The sequence below is a fragment of the Rousettus aegyptiacus genome, unplaced genomic scaffold (genome assembly GCF_014176215.1).
Source record: "Rousettus aegyptiacus isolate mRouAeg1 unplaced genomic scaffold, mRouAeg1.p scaffold_m13_p_6, whole genome shotgun sequence".
Classification (NCBI taxonomy): domain Eukaryota; kingdom Metazoa; phylum Chordata; class Mammalia; order Chiroptera; family Pteropodidae; genus Rousettus; species Rousettus aegyptiacus.
In genome coordinates, this window is record NW_023416309.1 from 101,855,332 (window position 1) to 101,882,257 (window position 26,926).

A 26,926-nucleotide genomic window follows, 5' to 3' on the forward strand; every position below is an offset into this window, starting at 1 on the left:
CACATTCCAATCCAACCTATGATATGGATATGAAAACAGTCATGACAGCGCTTCCACTAGGGCAAATAACGCCACTTCGCACAGATAAATTAAATAAACCTTCAAAAAGAAAGTGATAAATGAATAGCACATTTCTTTGAATGTAATATGGAAACTCCTACGTATCCCCTACATTTGTCTTATTGGATCATACTTATCTAATTTAAAAACGTGCCAAGTATCCACTTACTAGGTATGAAGAGGTATTAATTGGTAATGTGGCAGCACACGACAAAGAAGCAGCGGCTAATATTAGAACAATGCCCACAGTCTAATAGGTAATAATTATTCAGCAGGGTAAATCTTACCCATAGTGGATCTTTAGAGCCAGATGAAATTTCTAAATATTCCATATAGAAAAACATTCACAAATAACTAAATAAAGTTTCTAAATGTCTTATAGAAAAAAATATACTTGAATAAATTTGAGCGAAACCACAAATATTTCCATGATTTCCCTGTAAAATTAAAATGTAATTTTAAAAGACCTAACACTTCAAGGATTTTTCTAGAAAACTTTTTTTAAAAGAAGTTAAAAGAGAAAAATACTTTGGCAGTTATGAAAATAATTTCAAAACAATACTGAAAAAAGACTAAATCACACTCACTTTTTAGAAAACACAAGATTTTATCAAATTTTCCTTTTTAAACTCACCCATCTGCTCCACAATCTCAGGAGGAAACACTCGGGAAGCAAATGCTCGTCGAAAAATATCTGAAAATTCCTTGTCCAGACCTCCTATCCCCATTTTTTCGAAATTCCAGTCAGGATTGATGATAGACTGGCGATTTTCCTTGGTTTTAGCTTTGCCTATGTCAAACAAAGATAATCAATGTGAGGCAAGAACATCAGTGTCAAAAGACAAAACTCCCTGAGCGTCCTCAATGAATAAAGAGAAGCTACCTTTATACAAAGATGAACAGCATGGTCTTTGCTGATGTTCTAATAAGAAGGATGAGGTTTTCTGTGTTATCTATTTTGTCTGGTCCCCATGTAGAGTCAGTAAAACACTTTCAAAATGACTAAACTCATGACATAGCCCATTGTAATCAATCCATAGAGCTTAGTTGTCTTAACCTCTAATCCCAACCGAGTTAGCTAATTTGGTTGATTAGAAGAAACATCATGTGCATATCTGAAGACAATACTAGCTGGCAGAAATGCAAATGAATCTAACAGTCCCTCGAGGCTCCTAAAGCAAGTGTTTTTAAAAATACATATATTTATCTAGATTAAGTTTACAATTGGGTATATAACCCCTAAGCCTGAGAAGATGCACTAAATAAATTTGATGTCTTATTTGCTTTTTCTTTACTTGCACACAGAAGTGTAAAATCATCCTAAAGTCTTTAATAATTTCAAAATTTGTATTTTCAAATTCTTTCACAGATAAAAATTATTTAATTTAAATGTCACAGTGCCACCTAAAGTAACTTAAGAGAACCACATTATCTCAAATACAAGGAATAAAAGTACCTTACTACACTCTACTATAAACAAAAAAAGAAAGTAATATTATAGTTTTGTTTTGTTTTGTTTTTAATTAGGGAAGAAAAGGTCACATTAGAAAAAGTGTATCCTAGGTGGTAGTTGGATGGTTAGAGTTTTCTGGACTTAACCACTTCCTTTATAAAGCTATGGAAAATATGTTCCTTACGTTCTACTGCCCTCTTGTGGCCAAACTTACTGCATGCTAAATCATTACACAATTTTATTTTCTAATGGGTAAAACCTATCAATCACACCTTTTCATGAATTTCTTAGAAATACCCACATAGTATGAAAATCACAAAACTCCCCTGGGGTAAGATACCTTAACAAAAGGTGTGCAAAACATAAAATACGCAGTAATCAATGTAGAAATGTACCAAACCAATAATGAGAGATTTTGATATATCCTACGTCCACAAAATAAGTCATTAAAAATTATGTTGTAAAGTTGTGTTCATTAAGATGCCTGAAATATATTAAGCAGAAATAAAAATTATAAAACAGAATGAAAACTGACTCAAATTTTTAAATTTTGGAGTTGTGAGTTGTTTTTGAGTATCTATCCATACTTTATAAAATACTTTATAATTAAGAAAAAAATAATAAAAAGGAACAATAATCTATAAATGAAAAAAAAGGGCCACACATTCAAAGCCAAATAACCTTGGATATGAGAGTGTATACTTTCTATTGGAGTAGACAATCAACTTAGTTAAAGCAACCAAAAATAAGAATTATTATACAGTTAGTGGCATCAACATTCTGGTGAGTTAATATTCTTAAAGAACAATTTGCATTATTTTACTATAACAAAGATAGGGCTAACGTAAAAGAGTAGGAATGAACTACGAATCTGTTGGAAAGGCTTTCTCCACCTGTACATTCATCATTCGACTCAATCACTAATAGAAGTGACACTGTTTAACATACAACCAGGTGAGGAACAATCCACAGACTAACTGACTGGTTCTCAAGGTCACAAGAGACTGAAAGCCTGAGGAACTGTCAGAGACTGGAGAAGACTATGAGACTATAACAGCTAACTGTAATGTGGGATCCCGAGTTAGATTCAAAGATAGAAAAAGGACCTGATGAAAAAAACTGGTGAAATCCAAATAAAGCCTGTGGTTTACTTAGGAGCAACGAAACCACATTTATTTCATTTTGGTAACTGTACTATGGCTATTTAAGACGTAACATCAAAGGAAGTTGGTGAAGCATTTACAGTAACTCTTTGAACTACTTTTGCAAATCTTCTGTAAGCCAGAACTTTTACTTATTTATAGTGTGGTTACTAGGAAATTAAAAATTACATGTGTGTGGCTCACATTTTATTTCTATTGGACAATGCTGATCTAGTGAAGGTTTCAAACTTTTTCATCAGCACATCTGACGAATAGGAAATACTTCGTGGTTTTGTGAAAAGCCTTCTCAAGGGCAGGGCCCCTATTCGCCTTCTCCACTTAAAAATCACTGTAAGCTGAGTCGCACATAGTAACAGCGATAGATCCCACTTCATTCTGAATCTTCTAAAAACTGTAAATCTTACCAATAAGATTGAGTGATGAATTTTCTGCTTTTTCAAATGCAACTTGACTGTTTCCAACAACCAGTCCTACTTCAATCTGGATAGAAAAGCAATAAGTAGTAGTTAGTCTACTAGCTAGCTGACTTCTGGACTTCTAAAAGCAAAGCCAAAAATGAAGGGGAACAAGGTCTCTCGGAAAATAGCAAATCTTCCAAACTATCATCCAAGTTACAGTTATTTCTGTCATAACTACCTTCCCATTATTCCTATTTTCTTTATTTCAATGCATATATCTTTTCATAAGGCCTGTCTTCTTATTATTTATTTATAATAAATATCATCTTCACTCAACTAGGATTACAGGTATATATAAAATTTCAAATTATTATTAGGTCTGCAAATAAGTGTAGTTGATGCTACATTTTAATAACAATGCTGGCTATAAAAGCAGAATACATAACATGAAAGAGTACATAACATGAAAGAAATCACTGAGCAAGAGAATGGATAGGAAAATTTGCTTACTCTGCACAATTCACCTCATAAAGACTATCCAATAAAGATTATTAGAAATAAAACATACCTTCTGCCTTTTACCACTCGCAGGCTCTCCCTTTAGGATGCTAGGATCCATGGCTTCAATATCCTTTACCAGCAGGCCAAAAAGCTTCTCATTGAAGCTAAAGACAAGCTGTGTAGAAAGAGGTAAAGGGAGAAAAATCACTTCATGATACAATGGCTTGATGCTCACATCATCACCAATGTTTTCTAATGCAGGAAACCAGCTTTGTCTTGCGTATCCCTCTCAAATATGCTCCACAGGCGAACTACCCACCTAGCCAATGAAAGGAAAAGGGAACTACTATTTATTGAGTATCTGATATGTACCAAGCAAACACGACAGGAGGTTATATAATTAATGGTCACACACTAACTCTCTTAGAAACAGAAATCATTCTCCAGCTTTACTAGTAAGGAAACAGATCCAGAGGAGGGCTAAGCGATGGGACCAAGTCACAGGAAATGACGGTGCCAGGATTCAAGCCTAAATCTGTGACTCTGATATCCATGCTTTTCTACAACCAATAAAAAATGCCTGCCATACAAGTGCAGAGACAGTGTCTGAACATTCACTCAATAGCCAAGTATTTATTGTGTGCTTTTCACAAGCTAGGCCCTCTTCTACATGCTGGGGTGTAACAGGCAAGCTGTCAATCCCGCCACTATTAACTACCCCGCAGGGGACTAAATACTAAGAACAGTGATTTGGGGTGAGATTTATTTCTTCTCTGAATCATGGAGAATTTTCTTGCACGGGTTTATAGACATCTGCATGTTATTAGGTTTAAAATTATTATAAACACCAAAGCATTTTCTATTAAATATCCTTCTAAGCATATTCTGTTAAAACACTAAAGCTAAAAGAGGTCAAAACAATAAAGTTTAATGAGGCGATATGAACACAGCTATCAGTCCAAAAGTGTAAGAATCCAGAGGAATGTAGTATAGTCCAAAAAGCAATGGACAGGTGGTCGACAAATTATCAGCTAAATGTCCTCTCGGGAGGCCTTCTCGGACCATTTAATCCAAAGTAGCACCGCAGGGCTCCCTAGTGCATCATCCCATTTAACTTACATCAAATTACTTAATACATGGCATTTATTTATTTTGTGTCTTCCAAACTAGAAAGTAAGCTCTATGAAAACAGGGATTATGTGTATTTTGTTCATTGCTGGTCTGCAGTGCCTAAAATAGCAGCTGGAACATACTAGGTGTTCAATAAATATTTACTTAATTCATTGATGAATTAACTAGTGGGTTCTTGTCTCAGCTACACCCCTGGATGTTATGACCAGGGACATGTCATTTATCTTCTCTGGACCTAAAATTCCTCATTCACAAAATGAGGAGGTTAGACAAGATAATCTGAGGTTCATTCCAATTCTAATATTTTTAAAATAATAATAAATGCACTGTATCCTTTTCCTGACTATCAGTGATTCGCATCTACTAGCAAAAGTCTGAGATTATAATGTGTGGATTATCAAACCCTTACAGTCTTGTTCCAGATCTGTGCCATTTCAGTTAAACAAGAGAATGCCAAGAAATAACACTTCTTTCACCCCAACAGCTCTTTCCTTCTATAGCGTGCCTCGTTCCTCATTCTGCGTACCTCCCCACGTAGGAGACTGCAAGGGCAGTCTAGGTAGGTCAGTACAGGTCAGAATGCTACAAACAAGGATTCTCAAATATTTTGGTCTCAGGACCCCTTTATAAACCTAAAAATTTTTTGAGGACCCCCAAAGAGGCTTTGTTTATATAGATTAATCTATTGATATTTACCATATTAGAAACTAAAACCAAAACTTAAAAGGCATCTATTAATTTAAAAATAACTAATAAATCCATCATGTGTTAATATCAATATTTCTAATTTATTTTAAGAAACTCTATTTTCCAAAATGAAAAGCACAAGTTGGAAGAGAGGCATGGTCACATTTTCACGAATCTCTTTAATGTCTGGCTTCATGGAAGACAGCTGGACCCTCCAGCAGTCGACGTGCTACACTAGCACGTAGTCTAAACTCCACTGTACACTCATGAGAGAACAAAAGGAGAAAGACACCTTATGTCTTGGTACTAATATGAAAATAGTTTTGACTTCACAACCCCCTGAAGGAGCCTCAGGGACCCCCAGGGGTCTCAGGACCACGCTCTGAGGACCCCTGCTATGGAGCTACGGTAGGAAAAAGGAGCTGGGGATGATTAAGAAAAGTCACAAAGAAGAGAAATATAAGAGCAAAAGAGCAATAATTATTTATATGTACAAATAGCAATTTATGAACTCACACATTTTTTTAGGGTACAATTTTAAAAGAATAGAATTTCTTCCTAAGAGGTTAACAATATATTAAGTGAAATCCAAAAAAAAAAAAGCAACATAAACAATATCATTTTAAAGTGGAGAAAATTTGAGTTTCAGAGGTTCCATGAAAAATCCGAAAATATATAATAATAATTTTCTTAAGTTTCTCAAAGAAGTTCATAATCAAAGAAAGAACTGCTTTTCTGCAGAAATATATCAGTAAAAGAGAAAGACATCCAAAGACTAAATAAATGTGCCACAGTAAGAAAAAAAGAAATCTGAGACACACATGTGTGCAGTGTTTCCAAATTTAGACAGAAAAGCTGCTGTAATTAAATAGGATGTTGAAACCTAAAAGCTGCTTTAGAATTTTTCTGAACAGATGCCTTCCTAGAGGTTCAGTAAACATATCTCCTTCACTTTTTATCACTCACCTTGCATATATACCTGTTTATATGCAAAGCTTCTCTCATTTTTAAAAAGCAGAATTAACTGTGGACAACTACAAGAACTAGAATGTCTATAAAGTGAAAGACATGAAAGAAAATTTCAAACTACCTGCTGTCCCACTGAGAAAGCCTGGTTGTTGAATTGCTGAATAAACTCTGCTGCCATCTTGTCAGTATCATAAGGGTTGGAATCAATGCTTTTTTTCTGCAGGAAATCAATCTCGATGGTCATTGTGCCAATACATTGTTTGGCCTTGTCAAATGTATATAAAGACACTAGAGGGAGAAAAGAAGCATTTTTTTTTTTTTAAATCACAGGGATACCAAATGCTTGCTATGTTTCAAGTAACTAAAAGTTTTACATAAATAAATCGTAACAGAACTTGTCCAAAAGGGGACATTACATGGCCTTCACTGGAGGGACACACACAGGCACAGATTTTAAAACATGGTAATAACCAATAGAGATTTTCTTCCTTGTATCAATTAATTAGAACATATTGAACAACACTTTCCTTCTACTTTTACCCTCTTTATGTATGTGTGTGTGTATGTGTGTATATATATATACACACACACACACACACACATATACACATATATACACACACACACACACATATATATATATATTTAAACTTTATTTTGCTTTTTACTTTTGCAAGTAGAATTTTTGTGAGGTCTTTTCGTTTCTGATTTCTAGTTCGCCACCTTCCCTCATATCTCTACTTTTACCCCTCTTAAGGGGAAATCACAGCCTCCCCCTCCCCAAATGACCTCTGCATCTTCCCCCTTCTCATTTAACAGAGGTTGCTTACATTTACAAGGAGCCGGCAGAACACACTGTTTCTAAACAGATTTTTCTGACGCAAGAAAGAGCTAGGCTGAAAGCTGCATGGCTCTTTTGCCCTAACAAAGGAGGGGAGTTTGCTTCAGAGCAACTAGGAGTCTGACATTTCTTTCTGAATACTATAAAAATATTTACTGAGTGCCTACTATACCAGGGAAATATAGTAATTTCAACATGTAGGACATGTAGAACAGAGTAAAGATCATGTTTTTAACTCATCTTTGTATTTAACAGCACCTAACGGTGTGTGTTAGATGCTTAATATAATCCTGAACTGTTTAAATAAAACAACAACAGCAATTAATTAAATAAATAAATAAATAACCATAGTCTCTTTGTTAACAACAAAAGTGGCAAAACAAAGAAACTTTGAAGTCTGGATGTTTTAATAGATTCTGTTTGTAACTAGAGAAGCATTTAGTGCTCTGTGCCTTGATCTGTCACATATATAAAACAAGAAGACTGGGTTAGATAAGTCTTTACACTAAATTCTTCACACTTAAAATTCTGTTCTAAACTTACTTCTTATAATCTAGCCATTTGAGTTATGTACAAAGATTTTCTGTAAATTCTTTGAATGAAATTGCTTGTAATTATATTTTTATATTTTGGTATGTTGTCATAAAGGGAGACATATGTATTTTAAAGATAAACTTTTTCAAAAAGCAAAATTACAAAGAGGCCAGGATGAGGAATAGAAAACATTCTATCACGGAATAAGTTCTAATCACAGGATAAGTTTGAATTTTGGCTGAAAGTTTCAGAATACTCTCCTGCCTTCGCTTTTGGATGTTTGTTCTTTCTTAACATTTCCCAGAAAGTACAGGTTACAGTAACTTTCATAAGCAAGAGAGCTTAGTTGTTTCCCCAGAGTGAGGATATGTACAGGATGAAATAGTAATGTAAGTATGAATAAGGTGATTCGAAAATTCTATTTCCAGGTGTCTGGTCCTGGAAGACTCTTGTAATCTCGTGTAATCTCCCCCAGAAAGACTAAAAAGATAACTATAGGGAGGTTCATTGCAACATTATTTATAATAGTCAAACACTGAAAAAAATGCTGATCAGTAAGGGAATGGTCAATACAATAAGGGATATTCATAATATGAAATACCATACATAATTAAAATAAAAACTTGATGTATGTTTAATAAAGGTGGATGGCCCATTAAAACATAATATTGAGTGAAAAAAGTATGTTACAGAAAGATTTGTATAGTATGATTCCATTTAATGCATTAAAAACTCCAAAACAATTCCACGTCATAATGCACATATATGTATGTATGTATATACATATATGTGTGTGTTGGGGGCTGCCATCCTTATAGCAAGAAATATAAGTAAGTATATTAAAATATCATTACTGACTACAGTTTCAAGTACATATAATTTAAGGTCCACGTTCTTAAATAGAAAAGAACAAGCTGCCACAATGTCAAATGTTTAGGGCAGTACCATGGACAGAACCAAGGACAGAACCACAGGCAGCACCATGGTCAGCACCATCATTAGCCCCAAAGGGACAGGAGCCCCAAAGGTTTCATCCAGGAGCAAAGGGTGAGAGGTTGAAAATGCTTTCTATTTTATGACTAACATCAATTTAATGCCAAAGATTAATAAAAAAAAAATATTTTTATAGGCAAAAACAATATATAGCCAATGCTTTGAATAAATGTAGACATCACAATGACAGGAATACAAAAGGAGTCAAATACATGTGCTAATTGAACATTAGTCTGTAATTCTTAAATCTTGGCATTTCCAGATGAAAGGAAGACCAGGTGATTCTTCCAGAAGACTCCCAAGTAAAACTGCTGACTTGACTAAAAAATTCTTGCCTTACAGACAGAACTCTGGTTCCGGAATCTTTGAATTAGCACTCTCCTTCATGCCACACCTCCTGCCTCATCTTTGCCCATCTCTCTCCTTACACGGAACCAGCTTTCTACCTTCACGGCCATGTCATCCACATGGCGCAGGCCTGTACGCCCTTTTTCGCCTCTAGCTTACTCCACCCTGGCCCCAGCTGATCACCTGGTTTTACGATTTTGTCCATTAAGTCTGTTTGATTTACCTTTTAAAGAACTGACTTTATAATCGAGATCAAGCATTTCTGGTAAGAGAATGCTTTAAACATAATTTAAGCCACAAAAACATGTTCCTCAATTCATCAAGATTCAACAAGGTGTGAATGTTCATACTTTTTCATAACTGAATTTATCTACCCTAAAAGTTAAATTTAAGCACACTCTTACCCTAATTTAGAAAACTTTAAGAAAATTAGGAACCTAAGCTACATACACACCCATTTTTCTCATTAGACCTGACAAGTGTTCATTTTCATTTCTGCCAGTGTCTGCAAATAGGGAACCCTGGCTTCGTGCACTGACCTACTTCATTTGGGTGCTAAACTCCTGTACCATCTCAGCTTCTCACCACGCTTCTGGTGGTGATGAAGGGAGGTGATGGTGAAGGGAATCACTTATGTCAGCGTTCCCCAAAATGGGGCTCCTGAGAACCACTTACAGGTGATTGTTAAAAATACAGATCACGACTCAGGGGGAAAGGCCTGGGGATTTCGTTTTTTGGTTTTTGTTTTTGTTTTTTAAAGCAAACTCCCCAAGTGTTTCTTTCAGGGAAGTTTGGAAAGCACTCGCATTTTCTTTCCTTCTCTTACTGCACCCATGAAGCTGACATGATGTTATCTGACAAGATCCACACTGCGTTTTCCCAACTTTGCCACACTGCCTAAGAAACAATCCAGATTTTGCTTATAATCCACAAGTGACTTAGTCCTATTTTTCCCCTGAAATCATGAATTGCCTTCCGTGCCCTTCCCTGGTAAATTAATGATGACTTTACAATACTCTTTATTTTAAAAAGTGTATCATATTGCCATCCTTTCTTCTCCTTAACCTAAATCTGACTTCTTTCCAAACACTGGGGAAACATATCTTAGTATACAGTAAAATGGAATCACCAAATAATGCCATTTATTCCTCTTCAACATAACTTAAGACTTTTAAAAATATTTTTCCATAGCCATAGTTTCACAAAATCCTATTCAACACAAAATCCTCATCTAGGCAAGTCAGGTAACCTTAAAGCTATTTTCCTTGACTCTTGAATTCTCCCCACTCCTCACTACACTCCACATGGACATTAAAATCCTTTCCTAAAAGTAGGATTTTGATGGGCTCATTCCAGAAAGTCTCAGGAGCTCCCAATTGTTTTTGCCTAAAATCCAGATTTCCAGTATGTACCGCAAGGCCCTCCACTAACTGCATACTCTGCCCTCACCAATACGAACACTTCCTGAGCACCGCCTGGGATTTGCTTGCTCCCATCTCTGTTTTTATTTATATTATTTCTCATTTTAAAAGCCTTTCTTCCTTATTTCTGAAACCTAACCACTAGACCACCAGGTTGCGCCTTTCTTCCTTATTTCTACCATGGAATATCCCCCCTTTCATAACCATGCTCAGAACTCCAATGCCTAGAAAGATTTCTCTGGTTAATTTTCCAGTCTCCAATCAATCTGGCCACTGTTCTGTCTTAACACTTTTACACAGTGCTCTTGATGGTAATATTTGTGCACAGATTTACCTTGTAAATATTCTGGGAGCTTTAAATATGTGGATATTCTCTTCCCCAGTAGACTGTAATTTCCAGGCAGAATAGCAGGCAAATAGAGAGGTAGAGCTATAGGTACTATAACTATTTACTTCCCATTCTTATAGATCTAACCAGTAATATGAATACGATGGATGTTTAATATCCTGACAACCATTAACAGAAAACTGTATGGATCTCCATAACTATGAGAAAATTATGAAGAAAATCTACTTTAGGTAACTAAAAAATATACCTACCTTCTATTTCTTGCCCAATAGAAAGTCCAGCCCATTTTCGCTGTAAAATAAGAGGGGGGTAGGGGGGAAGACACTTAAAACCAAATCAATCAAAATTAGAGAAATGAGGAAAATAGGAATTTCTATGAATTTCAGGAGTACATTCAAAGACCAAAACATGTTGAAGGCGGAGCCCCAGAACCTATGAATATGCCTGTATTCCAAAATAAGGTCTTTTCAGATGCAATCGAGTTAAGATGAGGTCAGTCTTATCAAGTTAGGGTGGGCCCTAAGCCAATATGACTGGCATCCTTATAAGAAGAGACATAGACACATGGGGAGAAAGTCATGTGACAATGGAGGCAGAGACTGAAGCAATATGTCTACCAGTCAAGGAACATCAAGGATTGTGGGCAACACCAGAAGCGAAGCACGGAACGGATTCTTCCCTAGGGCCTTCAGAGAGAGCATGGCCCTGCGGATGCCTTGATTTCAGACTTCTAGGCTCCAGAACTGTGATTGAATACATTTCTGTTGCTGTAAGCCACCCAGTTAGTGGTACTTTGTTACAGCAGTCTAGGAAACTTATATGCTACAGTTTATATCTGAACATTCACACCAGAGCATACAAAGTTTGCCTTTTTTATAGGAAAGCTGGCACCACTGAATAGATGTTCCTTTGCACAACATAATCCTTCTGAAAACCTTCATGGTAACAGATATTATTTCAGTGCTCCAAATGTACTGTGGTTAGTTACACTGTTATAGTACCACAAGAGGAAAGACACTCGATTGATAAAAACTAAATTAAAACTGGTCAGATAATCTATAATGGAACCTAAGCAGGGATTCAGATCATTAGATGGTCACGACTAGTCCTTGTGTACTAGCCAAAGGCTTTTCAGGCATTTTCGACCAGCCTTTAGCCTCTCCCCAGGTCCTGACTGGCTACAACGGCAATGGCGTATGGGGTCAGCCAGACTGTATTTGGGCAGGAATTCAGGACTGGCTTGGTATAGATTCAAAATTAGTAATTACTGGTAACACTGCAAAGAACAGCGAGAAAAAAATCATTTTTGGCTGAAAATCAATAGTTTGCCTACTCATCTGAATATTGTGGGTTTTGCTGAATTTTAAATATGTGCAACATCGAGTGCTCTCCCTTCCAGCTTTCTCACCATAGGTCACTTCTCTCTGCTCGCTGCCCTTCATGGCCCTCTTTTGTAATATCCCTCCCTACTTGCGGCAACCTGAAACTTAGCAGCACGTGGTTTAGCCCAGACTTGTGGTCACAGAGCAGCCACATTTACATTCTGTACGTCAATCTCAAAAGATGATAAAAATAGTATCTACTGTACGAGGTTGTTTTGAGAATTAAATTAGCAAAAACATGCACAAGTACTTAGAATCATACCTGGCCTACAGTAAATGCTGGGGGAAATTTTTTTAAGAGCAGAAAGCCAAGGGGAAATAGTCAGAAATCCCATTTCTGATCACTAGAATCCCAAATGGGAGTTCTGTGAAATGTGGAAAACCCTGGATGACCTCAAATCTCTGCTCTGTAGAAACAGATGTGAAAAGTGGCCCTGATAATGGAGAGGCATATAGTGAAGGGAAATCATGAGTGAATATTTCCCCTAATTTTTGAGAGCTCCAAAAGGTCTTTAGTAATTCCCAAAACGAGTGTTTGATATCTTTCCCTAAACCTCCAGGGGAGTAAATCAATGCTTATTAGCCTATGAAGAAGAGGAGACATGGGTAATATTTACAATGCTTAGCACTGTGGGATCAGAGGCACAAGCAAGAAGGTAAGGGAGCAAAGGGTACAGACTGGTATTTGTGCTGCTCCTAGATTATGCGTCATTTGTCTGGGGCAGTGGTAGGCAATTTTCCCCTCACAGAAACCACCAACAGTTATCAACGTAGTCATCACCCAGTCATTATGGGAGCCCAGCAAGGTAGGTTGTAATTCAAAATAACAACTACTTGTATCATAGTCTGTAGTCTGGCATCACTGCATTTAAAAAAATTACTATTAATAAATGTCACATTTATAGGTCAATGTCTTTTCTATTACCCTGGGAATTAACATTAAAATAACTTGATATCTTATCTGATAGCTAACTGGTTAATACTGCAGAGTTTTTAAAAATTAGGAAAAAAATCAAGACAATAAAAGGTAAACACAGGAAAATTGGCAATTAAGAAGATATCTTTAAATTTCATATATACTACCTTGATGTTTTTCTCTGATATGAATCAGTACAGTTATAGGTGATGCTTGCTTTAAATGAATTGATTCTTCTATGACTTTCAAGAATAGAAGAGAATAAATTAACACCTGAGTTACCTGAGGTAAGCTGAATGCAATGCTGCCTGGGACCACTGACGGATGGGTCCTCAGTGTAAATGTGTACCTGTGGTTGGGAGAGGTCCTCACAATCACGTGCCTAAAAATAGAAACAGAGTCAATATTTCATGTCAAGGGAGATGAAGAACATCATTCCAAACATGATATTTCCAACGCCTGAGGCTTGTGAGTACTAGGTGGAAACATGGCATTTATAAGAGTCCTGAAGGAAGAGGACCACACATTTCATTTCCAAAAAATGTCACCACTTCAACATGTTTTCCAGGCATGAGGAGCACCTTGGGCAGAATCAGGACCGGGTTCAAGAGAGTACATACCATCCAAAACACCGCCTTCATTACATTTCCGGTTTACATAAAACTGATATTATTTAGAGTCCTCAATATTAAGTAAAAATTAAGTGAATCTTCTCTCCTGAGACTTATTTCACATCCTAAATAGAATAAAGGGAGAAGAACCAAGATAGAAGAGCCAGGATATAACAGTCAAAAGAAAGTTAGTCTCTAGGACTAGGCTTTAAATCTCTGCAGATTCTCACAACAGATTGAAACAGTAACTACCTGTAAAATTAAAAAGATGGTAAAATGAAAACTTTTCACAAAATATATCAGCTTTCATATAAATATCAGTATTTACTATTTCAAAGCATTTTGTGCTAATTCACCTGCTCAGAAGTTACTCATAAACAGATACAATAGCCATCTCATGATAATTTCTTGCAGCAAGAAACTACCAAGAACTGTGTGTGAGTCAGAAGCTTCAAACTGTTATGCAACAGCACTATCTTTTCAAAAGATAATTAAAAATAATCTTTTAGAATGCTATAATTTTTTAATATTAATGGTTAATGCTTCTATATATACCATTTTGTCACTAGAAAACAAGTTCCTTATAACTACTATATTCTAAGTAACTCCATCATGAGTACAATGGACATTTGACATGTGTAAAAGAATTCTATAAATGAATTCTCACACTGATCATCTACACTCCAGCTTCTATGTGGGAAGTTCTGTGTTCAACTTAGAAGCAGAGAATTTTCGGGACTGAGAACAACATTAATACAGTCATGTAATATAGTCCCTTACTCTGAAGTTAAAAATGAAAAATGATTAGCAATTCTAATCCTGTGAAACTCATGTAGCTTAAAAACAAAACGAATTGAAACAAAAACAAAAACAAAGAAATGCTCAGTTAAAGTCCTGCTTCTTTGTTCCTTATTTCCCCGGCCTGCCTTCTGGTAGAACCCCTTCATCTCCTTACCTCTACCAACCTCAGAAGCAAATGGATGGCACTGAACTTGGTAGCAGGGTCTTTATAAGTTCTGGCAGTGGGTGACATGAATCACTTAAAATAACTGACAATAAAAAATGCTTGGGAAGAGTCTATATTTGCTGTGTATCTTTCAATTTTCATGTCTTTTACATTATCATAGTAGTCATGATCGAAATAGCTAACATTTATTGAGGGCTTATTAATGTGCAAGGCACTGTCCTAAGAGCTTTATTTGTATAACTCTATCTTCACAACTACCCCAAGGAAGATATTATCATCATCCCTAGTTTACAGATTAGGGCACCGAGACACAGATTCGGTAAATAACTTATCTATGGTCACCCAGTTTGTAACTAACAGAGCCAGAATCCAAACTCAGACAATCTGAATCCACAGCCAAAACCTAATGACTGTGTTATTTATCATCCATTTAACTAGTATGTTTAGTTCTTCTAAGAAAATCAATAAAAAAAATAATATATATAAAAAGCCACGTATGATTTTAAAAACATAGTTATCAAAGTTTAACACAATAAAGACTTTCTCATTTCTTCCATTTCCTAACTCAGCAAGAGAAATAAAAAAAAATTCTCAAATTTCCTAAAAAATAAGGGCTCTTTAGAAGTTTCTAAAATGCCACCTAGTTGCTTAGAAGAAAACTAAGTTAGATACTCACTGGCCAGACTGGAAATCTTTTTCATTCACAACTGCACAGTTGGTTAAAGATAATTCATCTGTAGGACATCTCGCAGCTTGCATACTCTATATAAATCAATAATTAGGAAAATAAAATTAAGTCATCTTTTTATAACTTTTATAACTTTACAGAATAGTTTATGCTCTCCTGTCCTCTTTACCTCATCATCTGTTGTAAACATGTATTGTTTTTGACTCCCGGCATCCCTTCCTCTGTGATAAAAGCAAATCTTTCCTTTCGGAAACTGTTCCTTTGCTACTCCACATGCTTTTGTGAACATGCTGATCACAGCACACATATCGCCACACAGAGTCCTGTTCCACCCATGGGATCCTATGTACACAGGTAATAGAAGAAAAGCATTTCCCCTTGCCTCTCCACCAAACAGAATGAAACTATCAGAGAAACAAAGGTAACAGAGACATAGGCAGACACCTCAAAACACAGATCCAACAACCAAGTTAAAGACCTGAGTCCTCAGTGTTGGTTATGAGCCAATAAATTCTCATTTTTTGATCAAGTTTATTTGAGCTGGTTTTTCCATCTCTTCAGATAAAAGAATTTTGACTGATTTAGGCCCAGTGAAGTAAATCAGTAAGTCTATAAAGTGTAAGTCGCAAAAAATACCTTTTATAATAGATCTCCAGTGGCTATGAACCACATCCCCTATAGATTGAGAAAAACCATCTTCCAAAAAAGATACTTACAGGGTGTCTTTTTTTAAAATAGCAATTAACAATCTTTTTAATCAACAGCGACTAGCAAAACATTCCTCCATATAATGAATTTAACCAATCACCTTTCCACCGTTCTTAGGGTTTCCTAGTTAGTAAAATGTGACACTTGTAGTCATAGTTTGTTTATGACTAAAGTACTCATTCTTCGAACCTCGAAACAAAGCTGATTCTTCTTAAATTTGTCTCCCAAATACAAATTTATAGAGAAAAATAAATTACTTTTTGCTTTGCTTTTGTTTTAACTCAAAGGCTCATTTCAATAGTTATCCCAGTTGTCTGGTGGTCTCTAAAGAGGAATACGCGCTCCTGAAGGGTTTGCAGGGTAATCCGAGTATCCAAATAAACTGAACCTAGAAACAGACCTCTGAATAGGTGTATCAAAATATTAACCTAACGGTTTGAAGAATGAAGCACTATTTTGCTTTCTGTATTAATAAAAGAAAAATGAGAATATATTTTTCATCTTTAGGTCATTTTTTTATTTCCTTTTGTGTGTTGTACTATGTACATAAACTATTAGTATAAAAGTTATAAGTAAATAAGTACATATATTGAGATACATAATCAAAACATTTACTTATGGGATTCATGATAAATTGATTGGAAATCACTAATTTAGACCATGAGAAGATTAAAGTCTAGGTCATAATTTCGCTTTCTGAATAAAAGTATTTTTGCCGATGGTCACAGGTTGACAAGCCATCTGACAAAAACGGTACCCAGCTTTTTAGTTTCCCGCCTACCCTGGAGTCTCTTTCACCTACAAGCTTCTTCCTCTTACACAATACCCCTTACCCGTGGTTTCACTTTCCTCAGTATCAGTGACCTACAGTCAACCATAGTATGAAAATATTAAATGGAAAATTACAGAAATAAACAATTCATAAGTTTTAAATTGTGTGCATTCTGAGTAGTGTGATGAAATCTCACGCAGTCCTGCCCCATCCTGCCGAGGATGTGAATCCTTCTCTTTGTCCAGCATGTCTACACCGTACGCACCACCCATTCATTAGACGTCTAGTTATCAGATCGGTTGTCAGATCACTTATCAGAGAAGGAGACCCAAAACTTTTATTACAGTGTATTGTTATAATTTTTCTACTTTATTATTGTTATTGTCATTCTCTTACTGTGTCTAATTTATAAGTTAAACTTTATCATAGGTATGTTGTATGTATCTGAAAAAACATAGTGTGTGTGTGTGTGTGTGTGTGTGTGTATATATATATATATGGTTTAGTACTACTATCTCTGGTTTCAGGCATACACTGGGGGTCTTGGAATATAACCCTGTGAATAAGGCAGGGACTACTGTATATTCTTCTCCCTCTCCTAACTCTGAGCCCCCTGCCTCCCAACTCCTACTCATTCTACAATTCTCAGCTCACATATTACTTCTTCTAGAAGACATTCCTAGACATTTTACCCTCCCCACAAAGCAGATAAAATAAACTTCAAATGGAAGCACCTGATTGTGTTTTTATTGCCTGTTCATATGTTTGCACTGCATAAAAGACAATAAACTTCTCAAAAACTAAGACTACATCTTGCTCCAGTTTTTGGTTCTTGGGGCTTGACACTCATTGCTTATCCAACATTTGATGAATAAATGAACTATGGATCAATACAAATCTGTCTCAATCACAGAATAAACAATTCAAATAATATGTATACAAAGGACACATCAAGCTTATTTAGGAAGTGATATAATTAAAATTATCTACTAGATCAAAATTACACAGAACCGATATAGACAAAGTAATAAAAAATTTACAAAATGCTAAGTTAACCTTTTTCATTTATGAACTTGTCTACTTGTCAAAGAGCTACTGTCCTTCAAAAACGAGTGAAAAAATCTTTAGAAGTCATCTGCCTTGCCAACTAAAACAGATGCTGTGAGCAAAAGGCCTCCCTACTGGAATCTAGAAGCACCTGTGTTTTAATGGTAAGCCGAGCAGGGTATCTCATTTTCTCATGAAATTATAAGTCCCTATAAATAGTAGTTATTTACCTACCACAGCAAAGCCAAGGGAAAATTCCACAATTTTTCTAACATTGACCTTACCTCTAGGAAACAATAATAAAAGCCCAGGCACTACAGTCAGGTAGCTATTAAGAAGTGAAAACACAAAATTGATGGGCAATTTTATATAAGTTTAGTAATCTGAGTGACTAGAACATTCAACTGTCTAAAGACTGCAAAATGTTTTCATTAACAACGTGAAAGGTAAAAAAATTAATAATTCGTTGCTGCTCAAAAGAATGAAAACCTCAGCAAATCTTTAATGGAAACTTTAGTGGCAGTAATTATGCCATGGCTTACTTGAGAGCCTCTAAAGTACAGAAAGAGAATTTGCTTCTTTTCATCCAAAAAACTGGGACTCCTCTAGGCAACATTATATGGATTTTAAATCTAAAAAACATACTTTCATCTAAAGTTTCACTTTATAAATTGAGTTAAGTAAATGCTTTATTGTTTACCAAAGAATTTGTAGAGGGAAAAGAAACAGAAAAGAACAAAGAGCGTAGTGCCTGACTAAAAGAGCTCATTACCAATAACGTGCCCCAACCCTAACTTCGACCCTCACGCATTCACTGGTTCTTCCTCTGCGGTGCTTCAGGCTTGGTTACGTGTTCCTAGAGACACACAGATTCCCCCACAGGAAAGGGAAGAAGGACAGAAAACATGAGCGTGCCCTGAAGCCAGCTCAGCTGACAAGTCCCACTCGATTTATTTTTGTCGGACCATCTTTCCTGAAAAATAACATTTTAGAACATACTGTTCAATTGAATAACCAATAGACACATCTGGCTATTAAAATTAAATTAATTAAAACTAAAAACTCAGTTCTTCAGCTGCACTAGCCACACTTTAAGCACCACGTGTGCCTAGTAGCTATCACTGAAGAGCGTTTCATTGGATAGTGCTGGTCTAGAACAATGTGAAAGCCCATCAGTCGATACCCATCCTCAGGCCTAAGGAATCATTCTGTGCTATAAACTCCTATAATGATCATTTCTGTCAAAATTTTGAAGTCGCGTGGGACTAGCTGTGATGGGACAGAAATAATTTAAACTTTCATGTCCTATGGGATACTCCTCACATCATCTATCTCAGACCATTATTCATCTAGTCACATAGATGAATCTCCTGACATCCCTTAGGCCCTTAAAAGTTTTGCAAAAGAAAAAGGCATGTTCCCATTTAGGAAAACAAGAAAAACAAAGAAAAATCCAAAAGGCTGACAACATTAAATATTGGCAAAGATGTGATGCAGTTTCTTATAAAGTTAATGTGACCCAGCAAGTCTACAACTAGTTTTTTAGTCAAGAGAAACACAAGCATGTAGCCACACTTAAACACACATGTTCACAGTAGCTTTATTTATAATAGCCCCAAATTGGAAATGACACATGAGTCTACCAAAGGTGGTATAGCCCAAACAATGGAAAACTTTCCAACAATGAAAAAGAAGCTAACTGCTGATGCATACAACAACATGGGTAAACCTCAAAAATGTAATGCTAAATTAAAAAAACCAGATGCAAAATCCTATATATAGTGGTCCTCAACCTTGCTGGCACCAGGGACCAGCTGCAAATACAGATGAAGCTTCGCTTGCTCACCTGCCGCTCTCCTGCTGCTGTGTGGCCCGGTTCCTAACAGGCCACGGACCCAACTGGTCCATGGCGCAGGGGTTGGGGACCCCTGCTCTACAGCATTATTTTAACAGTGATGAATTAGAAGCAACATAAAAGTCCCATTTCCAAGTAATGGTTATGTAAACTGCAACACATCCCCTTAGTTAAATATCATATTACCATCAAAGTCCTCATAATATATTAGAGATTCATATCACGGGAATATGAAATACATATGTTTATAGTTATTTTTTACTTTACTTGATTTTATTTTAGCTTGATGTTTTTAAAGTATAGTAAACCAACTAAATGAAAACATACCAAAATGTAAAAAAACAACTGTGATTGGATAATATGACTATGGGTGATTTAATTTCTTTCATCTTTTATGCATTTTCTAATTTAAGAAATATAGATAGGTGTTATTTTACTAACCAAATTAATATGTTTGTATTAAAGTTAACTGACAATATATTTCATTTCAGACCTCTGTTTGCTTTTGTACGTACAGACAGTGGTGACTGTGCACAGTAGGAAAATAACTCAAAGTACAGTCGCTGTTCACGAAACACAAGACATAGTCGCATCGTTTGTGTGCTTTTTCTTCATAATTAAATCTGATTTTCCTTGATAACAATGTGCCAAGGATTTTTGTAAATAAATTAAGAAAAAGAATTTTTAGTAATCTCAGTAAGAAGCTATAAAATATGGTCTGAAGCACAGAACCATTTGATAAATATACAAAGAGCTAAAGATTTATTTATACTGGGCAAGTTAATTAGTGATAGCTTCAAAATGAGTACTAATTGATAAGCCAGCTAACTGAGTCCTTAGCTCTGTGAATAATTTTCCTCCAAGACTACATTAATTCGAGAAAGTTCATCAATGCCGTAAAATTCCTTTAAAATTTGAAGAAGTACCTGGACAATATCTAGGCACATAATAGGCATTTAATAAATATTTGTTGAATTTTTTGAAAGTTTAGAGAAATACATCTAGAAAGTTGAAGAAAAATGAATGTCTATCTTAGCAGATAAAGACACAAAATCAAAAACTTTTCTATAAATAGGAAATAGACAACAGATTCCAAGAGAAACAAAAAATATATATATTTTTTACACCTATGACACCTGGTCTTCCTAGGTGGTCTCCCATCCAAGTACTAACCAGGCCTGACCCTGCTTAGCTTCCTAGATCAGAGGAGATTGGGCACATTCAGGGTGGCATGACTGTAGACAAGAAACAAAAAATTTTAAAGCACTAAAAAAAAGTTTGGCAAATATGAAGAAAACCAATGAATGTACATAAAAGTTTCCAAAATAAATGTAGAGATAGATATGATGTCATTGCATGCAATAACTCAATATTATAAAAGTATCAAGAACTGTAAATTAACCTATAAATTTAATGTAATTACAAGCAAAATCCCAATGAGTCTTATGCGAATTCTATCTAAATTGCAATTTGCAAAGCGAATGTAGCAGGGGAAGTGGGAGGAAAACTTTTTTTTTTTTAATTTTTGGAAGTTGTCAAGAAAAATTTCAGGAAGGATGAGGGGGACTGGCCCTAACATCGAAACATGCCATATACAGTAATTAAATGAGGTGGTACCAGTACAGAAACAGATATGTATTCAGTAGAATGAACAACTCAGAAATAGAACCAGATACACATGAGAACGTAATACAGTATATGAGAGCTAGCATCAGTGGGGGAAAGCTGAATAAATTCAATAACCGGCACTGAGAAACTGACTATCCTCTTGGCGACTGGGGGTGGGGGTGGGGATGTTAATAACAGCTAATAGCTAATTACTCATAATAGCTAATATGTTTTGAGAGCTTATTATGTGTCAGACATGGTTTTAAGAGCTTTAGACCTGCAGGCATCCCAGCCCACATCTCTCTTTCCTACTACCAAAATCTAAATAACAAGTCACCTCACTCAAGCTAAATTTTTGTTTCTTGTAACACACAAAAAAATACGTCTCTCTGAATGATTTTCTAAGCATGACTCACTGTGAATACTGTATACTTAGGAGAGAAAAATATTCTAATTTGAAAGTGAATAAGCTGAAGATTCCAAGTTTTCATCCTATAGCTACCTCCAATTGATTCAAGTATGTAATGTAGCTCCATTTTGTCCATTCACGGATCACATTCTATTCTTAACCTTACAGAAGCATCTTAAGGCACATATCTCAAAAGTATAGGAGGCAGAATCCTTCACCTGTAGGTTTGATCCCAGCCCATCTATCCAGCCTTTGCCCTTGCACATCTTGAGTCACTGCCAGTCAGCCTCTCCTTCCCAGAGGCAGGTCCATGCCTCTCACAGTGACTTAAAAAGCAAAAACCCCTTAACCCTACTGTTACCTCAAATTATCCATCTTTTTTCTCTTTGCTTCACAAGTGAACTTCTCAAGTCTCCCTTTCTTGCCTCCCTTTTTCTCATCCTATGGCAATCTCCTCCAACCATCCTTTGAAATTCTCTCCAGCAACTTTACTGCAATTGCCCTGTCTTCCAAGTCACCAATGACTTTCTAATGGTCAAATCCAGTGATGAATCCCTCTTCATGGTATTCACTCTTTTGTTCCTCTTGCTGCCCTTCTCATCTCGGTTAATACCATCGCTATCATTTCAAGTCACTTGAATTCACAATTTCAAGTTCTTCTTTCCTTTACCACCCAACTACCCCCCTGCACACACACAATTGCGGGTCAAGACCTATTAATTCTACTTCTGCACTGTCACTTGCATTTGATTCCTCCCTTCCATCCTTGTAACTGCTAATCTAGTTCAACTCGTATCATCCCTCTTCTTAAAACAACAACGACAACTTGCAATAACCTAATTTATATCCCTGATTCTACTTTCTCTTCTCCAACTGTCTTCTCTCTGCCATCAGACATGACCTAAAACCAAAAATATGACTTCTAAATAATAAAACCCAAACTCTTTATCATAATACTTATAACCACATATGTGGAATCTATCCTTGTTTTTCTACATCATCTACCTCAGTGATTACCCTGACTCTAGATATTTTATATTCCAAACTCCATGCCTTTGTTCACACTATTCCTTTTGTCGGAATTCTCTATTCCAAACCCCTTCCACCTATGGAAATCTTATGCATCTTGCAAAACTAAATTTATGAAACTCCCTGGTTCCTCGTAATATTGACTATCTCCTTTATGCGCGCTTCTTCAACAGTCTTATCACTATTTATCATCAACTATCTTTACGTTGTTTAGTTGAGAACCATGATTCTGAGCTCTGGCACGCCTGTGCCACCTAGTGAATGTGCAATATATTAATTGAACACTTTATTAGCATTTTTTGAGATATATTTCTGCTATGGTCTGAATATAGTTTATGTCTCCTCCAAATTCATATGTTGAAAACCTAATGCCCAGGGTGATGGTATTAGGAGGCGGGAGTCTTTGGGAGGTGATTAGGTCATGAGAGGGCAGAGCCCTCATGAATGGGATCAGTGAAAGCTAGCTCACCCCTTCCACCATGTAAGGACACAGTGAGAAGCCTGTGACCCAAAAAAGGGCCCCCCATTCAACCAAGCTGGCACCCTTATCTTAGACTTCCAGCCTCCAGAACTGTGAGAAATAACCTTCTATTGGTCATAAGTGACCCAGACTCAGGTATTTTGTTATAGCAGCCCAAATAGACTGAGACAACTTCATACAATATAAAATTCATCACTTTCAAGTGAACACTCCAGTGGTTTTTAGTATATTCATCATGTAGTGCAATCATCACCACTATCTAATTCCAGAACATTTCTAGCACTCTGAAAAGAAACCCTGTACCTATTAGCAGTTAGTCTCAATTCTTCCTCCTTTCAATCTCTAGCAATCACTAATCTACTTTCTTTCTATCTATATTTGCCTATTCTGGGCATTTTGTATAAATAGAATTACGATCTGTCATCTTTGTGACTGTTTCATTTGGCATGATGTTTGCAAGACTATCTATATTGTAGCATATGACAGTACTTCATTCCTTTTTATGGCTGGATTATATTCCATTTGTTTATCCACAGACACTGGTTTATTCCCATTCTTTGGATATTATGATTAATGATGCTATGAACATCCATGTACAAGCTTATGTATAAATATGTATTTTCAACTCACTTGATTATCTCCCTGGGAGTGGAACTGTTGGGTCATTCTGAAGAACTGCCAAACTGTTTTTCCACAATAGCTAAACCATTTTACATTCCCACTAGCAGTGTATGGCAGTCCAATTTCTCTACATTATCACGAACTTTTTTTCTTCAACTACAGCATCCTAGTGGATGTCAAGTTGTATCTCATCGTTTTGATTTGCATTTCCCTAATTACCATGATATTAAGCAACTTTTCATGTGTTTAATTGGTCATTTATACATCTTTTTTGGAGAAATGTCTATTTAAATCCTTTGCCCATTTTAAAATCAGGTTGTCTTTTTATTGCTGAGTTGTAAGGATTCTTTATATAGTCTCGATCCTACACCCTTACCAGACATATGATCTGCTAATATTTTCTCTCATTTTGTAGGTCTTTTTACTTCTTGATAGTGTCTTTCAATACATCAAAGTTTAAATCTTGATAAAGTCCAATTTACCCTTTTCTTTGATTGCTTGTGCTTTTTGTGTCATATCTAAAAAAATGTTTAATCCAAAGTTATGAAGATTTTCACCTATGTTTCCTTCTAAAAATTTTATAGATTTAGATCTTTGATCTATTCTAGGTTAAATTTTGTATATGTGTGAGGTAAGCATCCAAATTTATTCTCTTGCATATAGATACTTAGTTGCCCTGGCATCATTTGTTAAAAATGCTATTCTTGCTCCAGAGAATGGTCTTGGCGCCCTTGCTGAAAATCAATTCTATTCCACTGGTTTATGTGATTATCCTTACACTACTGCCACATCATCTTAATTACTTAATTGTAATTAGAAGTGTATCCTTCAATTTTGTTCTTTTTCAAAATTGTGACTAAAATGGCTTTGCAACTCTACCTAAATTTTAGAACCGGCCTATTTCTGGAAAAAGGTAGCTGAAATTTTGATAGGGATTGTATTGAATTTATAAATCAAGTTGGGGAGTATTGCTATGGTAACAATATTAAGTCTTCCAATCCATGAACATAAGATGTCTTTCCATTTTTTAAGATTTCTTTCAGCATATTTTGTAGTTTTCAGTGTATAAGTCTTGTACTTCTTTGGCTAAATTTATGCATCAGTATTTTATTCCTTTGATGCTACTGTAAATAAAACTGTTTTCTTAATTTAATTTTCAGATTTCATTGCTAGTGTATAGAAATACAACTGATTTTTGTACATTGATCTTGTATCCTGTAACTTTGCTGGATTCATTTAATTAGCTCGAATAGTTTTTTTTGGTAAATTCTTTAGGACTTTCTATATAGATCATGTAATCCGTAAATAGAGATTGTTTTATTTCTGTCTTTCCAATCTGAATGCCTTCTTTTCTTTTTCTGGCTTAACTGTCCTACTTAGAATCTCCAATACAGTGTTGCAGTGAAGTGATAAGAGCAGACATCCTTACCTTCTTCTTGATCTTAAAGAGGAAAGCTTTCTGTGTTCACTAGTAAGTATGATGTTAGTGTAGGTTTTGTTAGGTGAATTTCATTTGTTGAATTAAATTTTCAGTGTCAACTCATAAGGTTGCTCTGAGAATCTAACAAGAAAAGATCTGTGAAGGTGTTTTCAAAACTGTAAAATACCAATTTAAAATGTTCTTTTTCTAAAGAGTAACTTAGCACTCTTACTTCAAACATTAAATCCAAACAATGTTTGTAAAGCTTTTTTATTTTTTTAAATTCCCAACATCCTGATGAAAGGTTGGCACCTATGTTCTTTTGAAGGGTGAAGAGGAAGAGAAGAATCTTTGGAAAAAGAGTCAGAACAAAGATCCACGGTCTCAAGCCTCTCCCCAGTTCCAACCCCTAAGTCTTATGTCTGCGGACTCCTCCCTTAGCACCAGGCACAGGGGAAAGCAGAAAGTAGAGACACAGACAGGCAAGAAGCAAAGGGAAGCACAGGACAGAGAAAGAACACAAGGTGTAATGGAAGAAGTCAGTTGTGATTCTAGTTCAGAAGGAAATGAAAAAAAAAAAAAAAAAAGACACCTGAAAATATTAGGTCTACAAAACTTCACATCTTCAAAGTTATGAAATCTACTGACTTACGTCCATAAGTCTGTACTATACTTATCTAAATTGCTGATGTTCATCTGAATCATTATAATTAAACATAACATGCTAATAATTCATGATGTAAATGCTTATAATATTGAGGTTTCTCATTTAACAATTCAGCTTGATGATAAAAGCACAGTAAAATGGCATTATTTCTATTTTTTATTTAGATATAATCGTTTGCCAATAATTCAGTCAAAAATTGGCTGTTGGAAGGCAAAAAATTACTAGCTAACTCTGTTCAATGGAATGAGTATGTATTTAACATACACCTATAATGCCCCAGGCACTGTGCTCTGTGCATATGCTCAGTTAACAATGAAGCTGTAACTACTTTTTATATTTATTGAATACTAAATAAGAATATTTACAAAACATATGTAAGATATAAAACACCATGAAACAAATACCACGTATCTACCACCCAGTTTAAGAAAAAGAACATAACCATTTCCTTAAATCAATGTTTTATTGAATAAAAACATACATACAGAAAAGTACATACATTGTGGTTAGCTCTGTGAGTTCCTACCAAGTGAACACAGCCAAGGTAACCAAGACCCAGCTCCGGAAAGAGAACGTTACTAGCCTTCTACACTGCATGCCCACCTCACCCCCGGGTCACTAGCCCTTCAGCCCCCAAACACAGATAATCACTATCTTGTTTCTATCGCCAGAGACAGAAAATGTAGATTAGTTTTGCTTGGAATCACACAGCAGGTATTATTTTGTGTCTGACTTCTCTCCTCGATACTATGATTGCGAGACTCACCCATGTTGTTGCATGTAGCAATAGATCGTTCGTTTTCTTATAGTATATAATTATATAACTATATACCATTATTTATTTATTGAAGTTGTTTCTAGTTTTTAATTATGAATACTGTTGCTGTTAACATGTTC

The 26,926-nt window shown here is 35.7% G+C and overlaps 1 protein-coding gene and 1 pseudogene across 2 annotated transcripts in view; both read right to left on the reverse strand.

The window, feature by feature from the left end:
- Window positions 1–26,926, reverse strand: part of NSF (N-ethylmaleimide sensitive factor, vesicle fusing ATPase) — a 124,023-nt gene that overhangs the window by 87,782 nt on the left and 9,315 nt on the right. The window contains exons 1-8 of one of the 2 annotated variants that reach the window (XM_036222202.1): window positions 15,582–15,897; window positions 15,401–15,486; window positions 13,429–13,528; window positions 11,100–11,139; window positions 6,484–6,650; window positions 3,643–3,750; window positions 3,081–3,156; window positions 695–850 (exon numbers count right to left, since the gene is read on the reverse strand). In XM_036222202.1, the coding sequence (XP_036078095.1) occupies window positions 695–850; window positions 3,081–3,156; window positions 3,643–3,750; window positions 6,484–6,650; window positions 11,100–11,139; window positions 13,429–13,528; window positions 15,401–15,486; window positions 15,582–15,719 (871 nt within the window). In that variant the 5' untranslated portion in view covers window positions 15,720–15,897. Of the gene's footprint in view, window positions 1–694; window positions 851–3,080; window positions 3,157–3,642; window positions 3,751–6,483; window positions 6,651–11,099; window positions 11,140–13,428; window positions 13,529–15,400; window positions 15,487–15,581; window positions 15,898–26,926 lie in introns of those variants that run through there. The other variant, XM_016139824.2, reaches the window with a different exon arrangement.
- LOC118604816 lies at window positions 20,919–21,037 on the reverse strand (annotated as a pseudogene).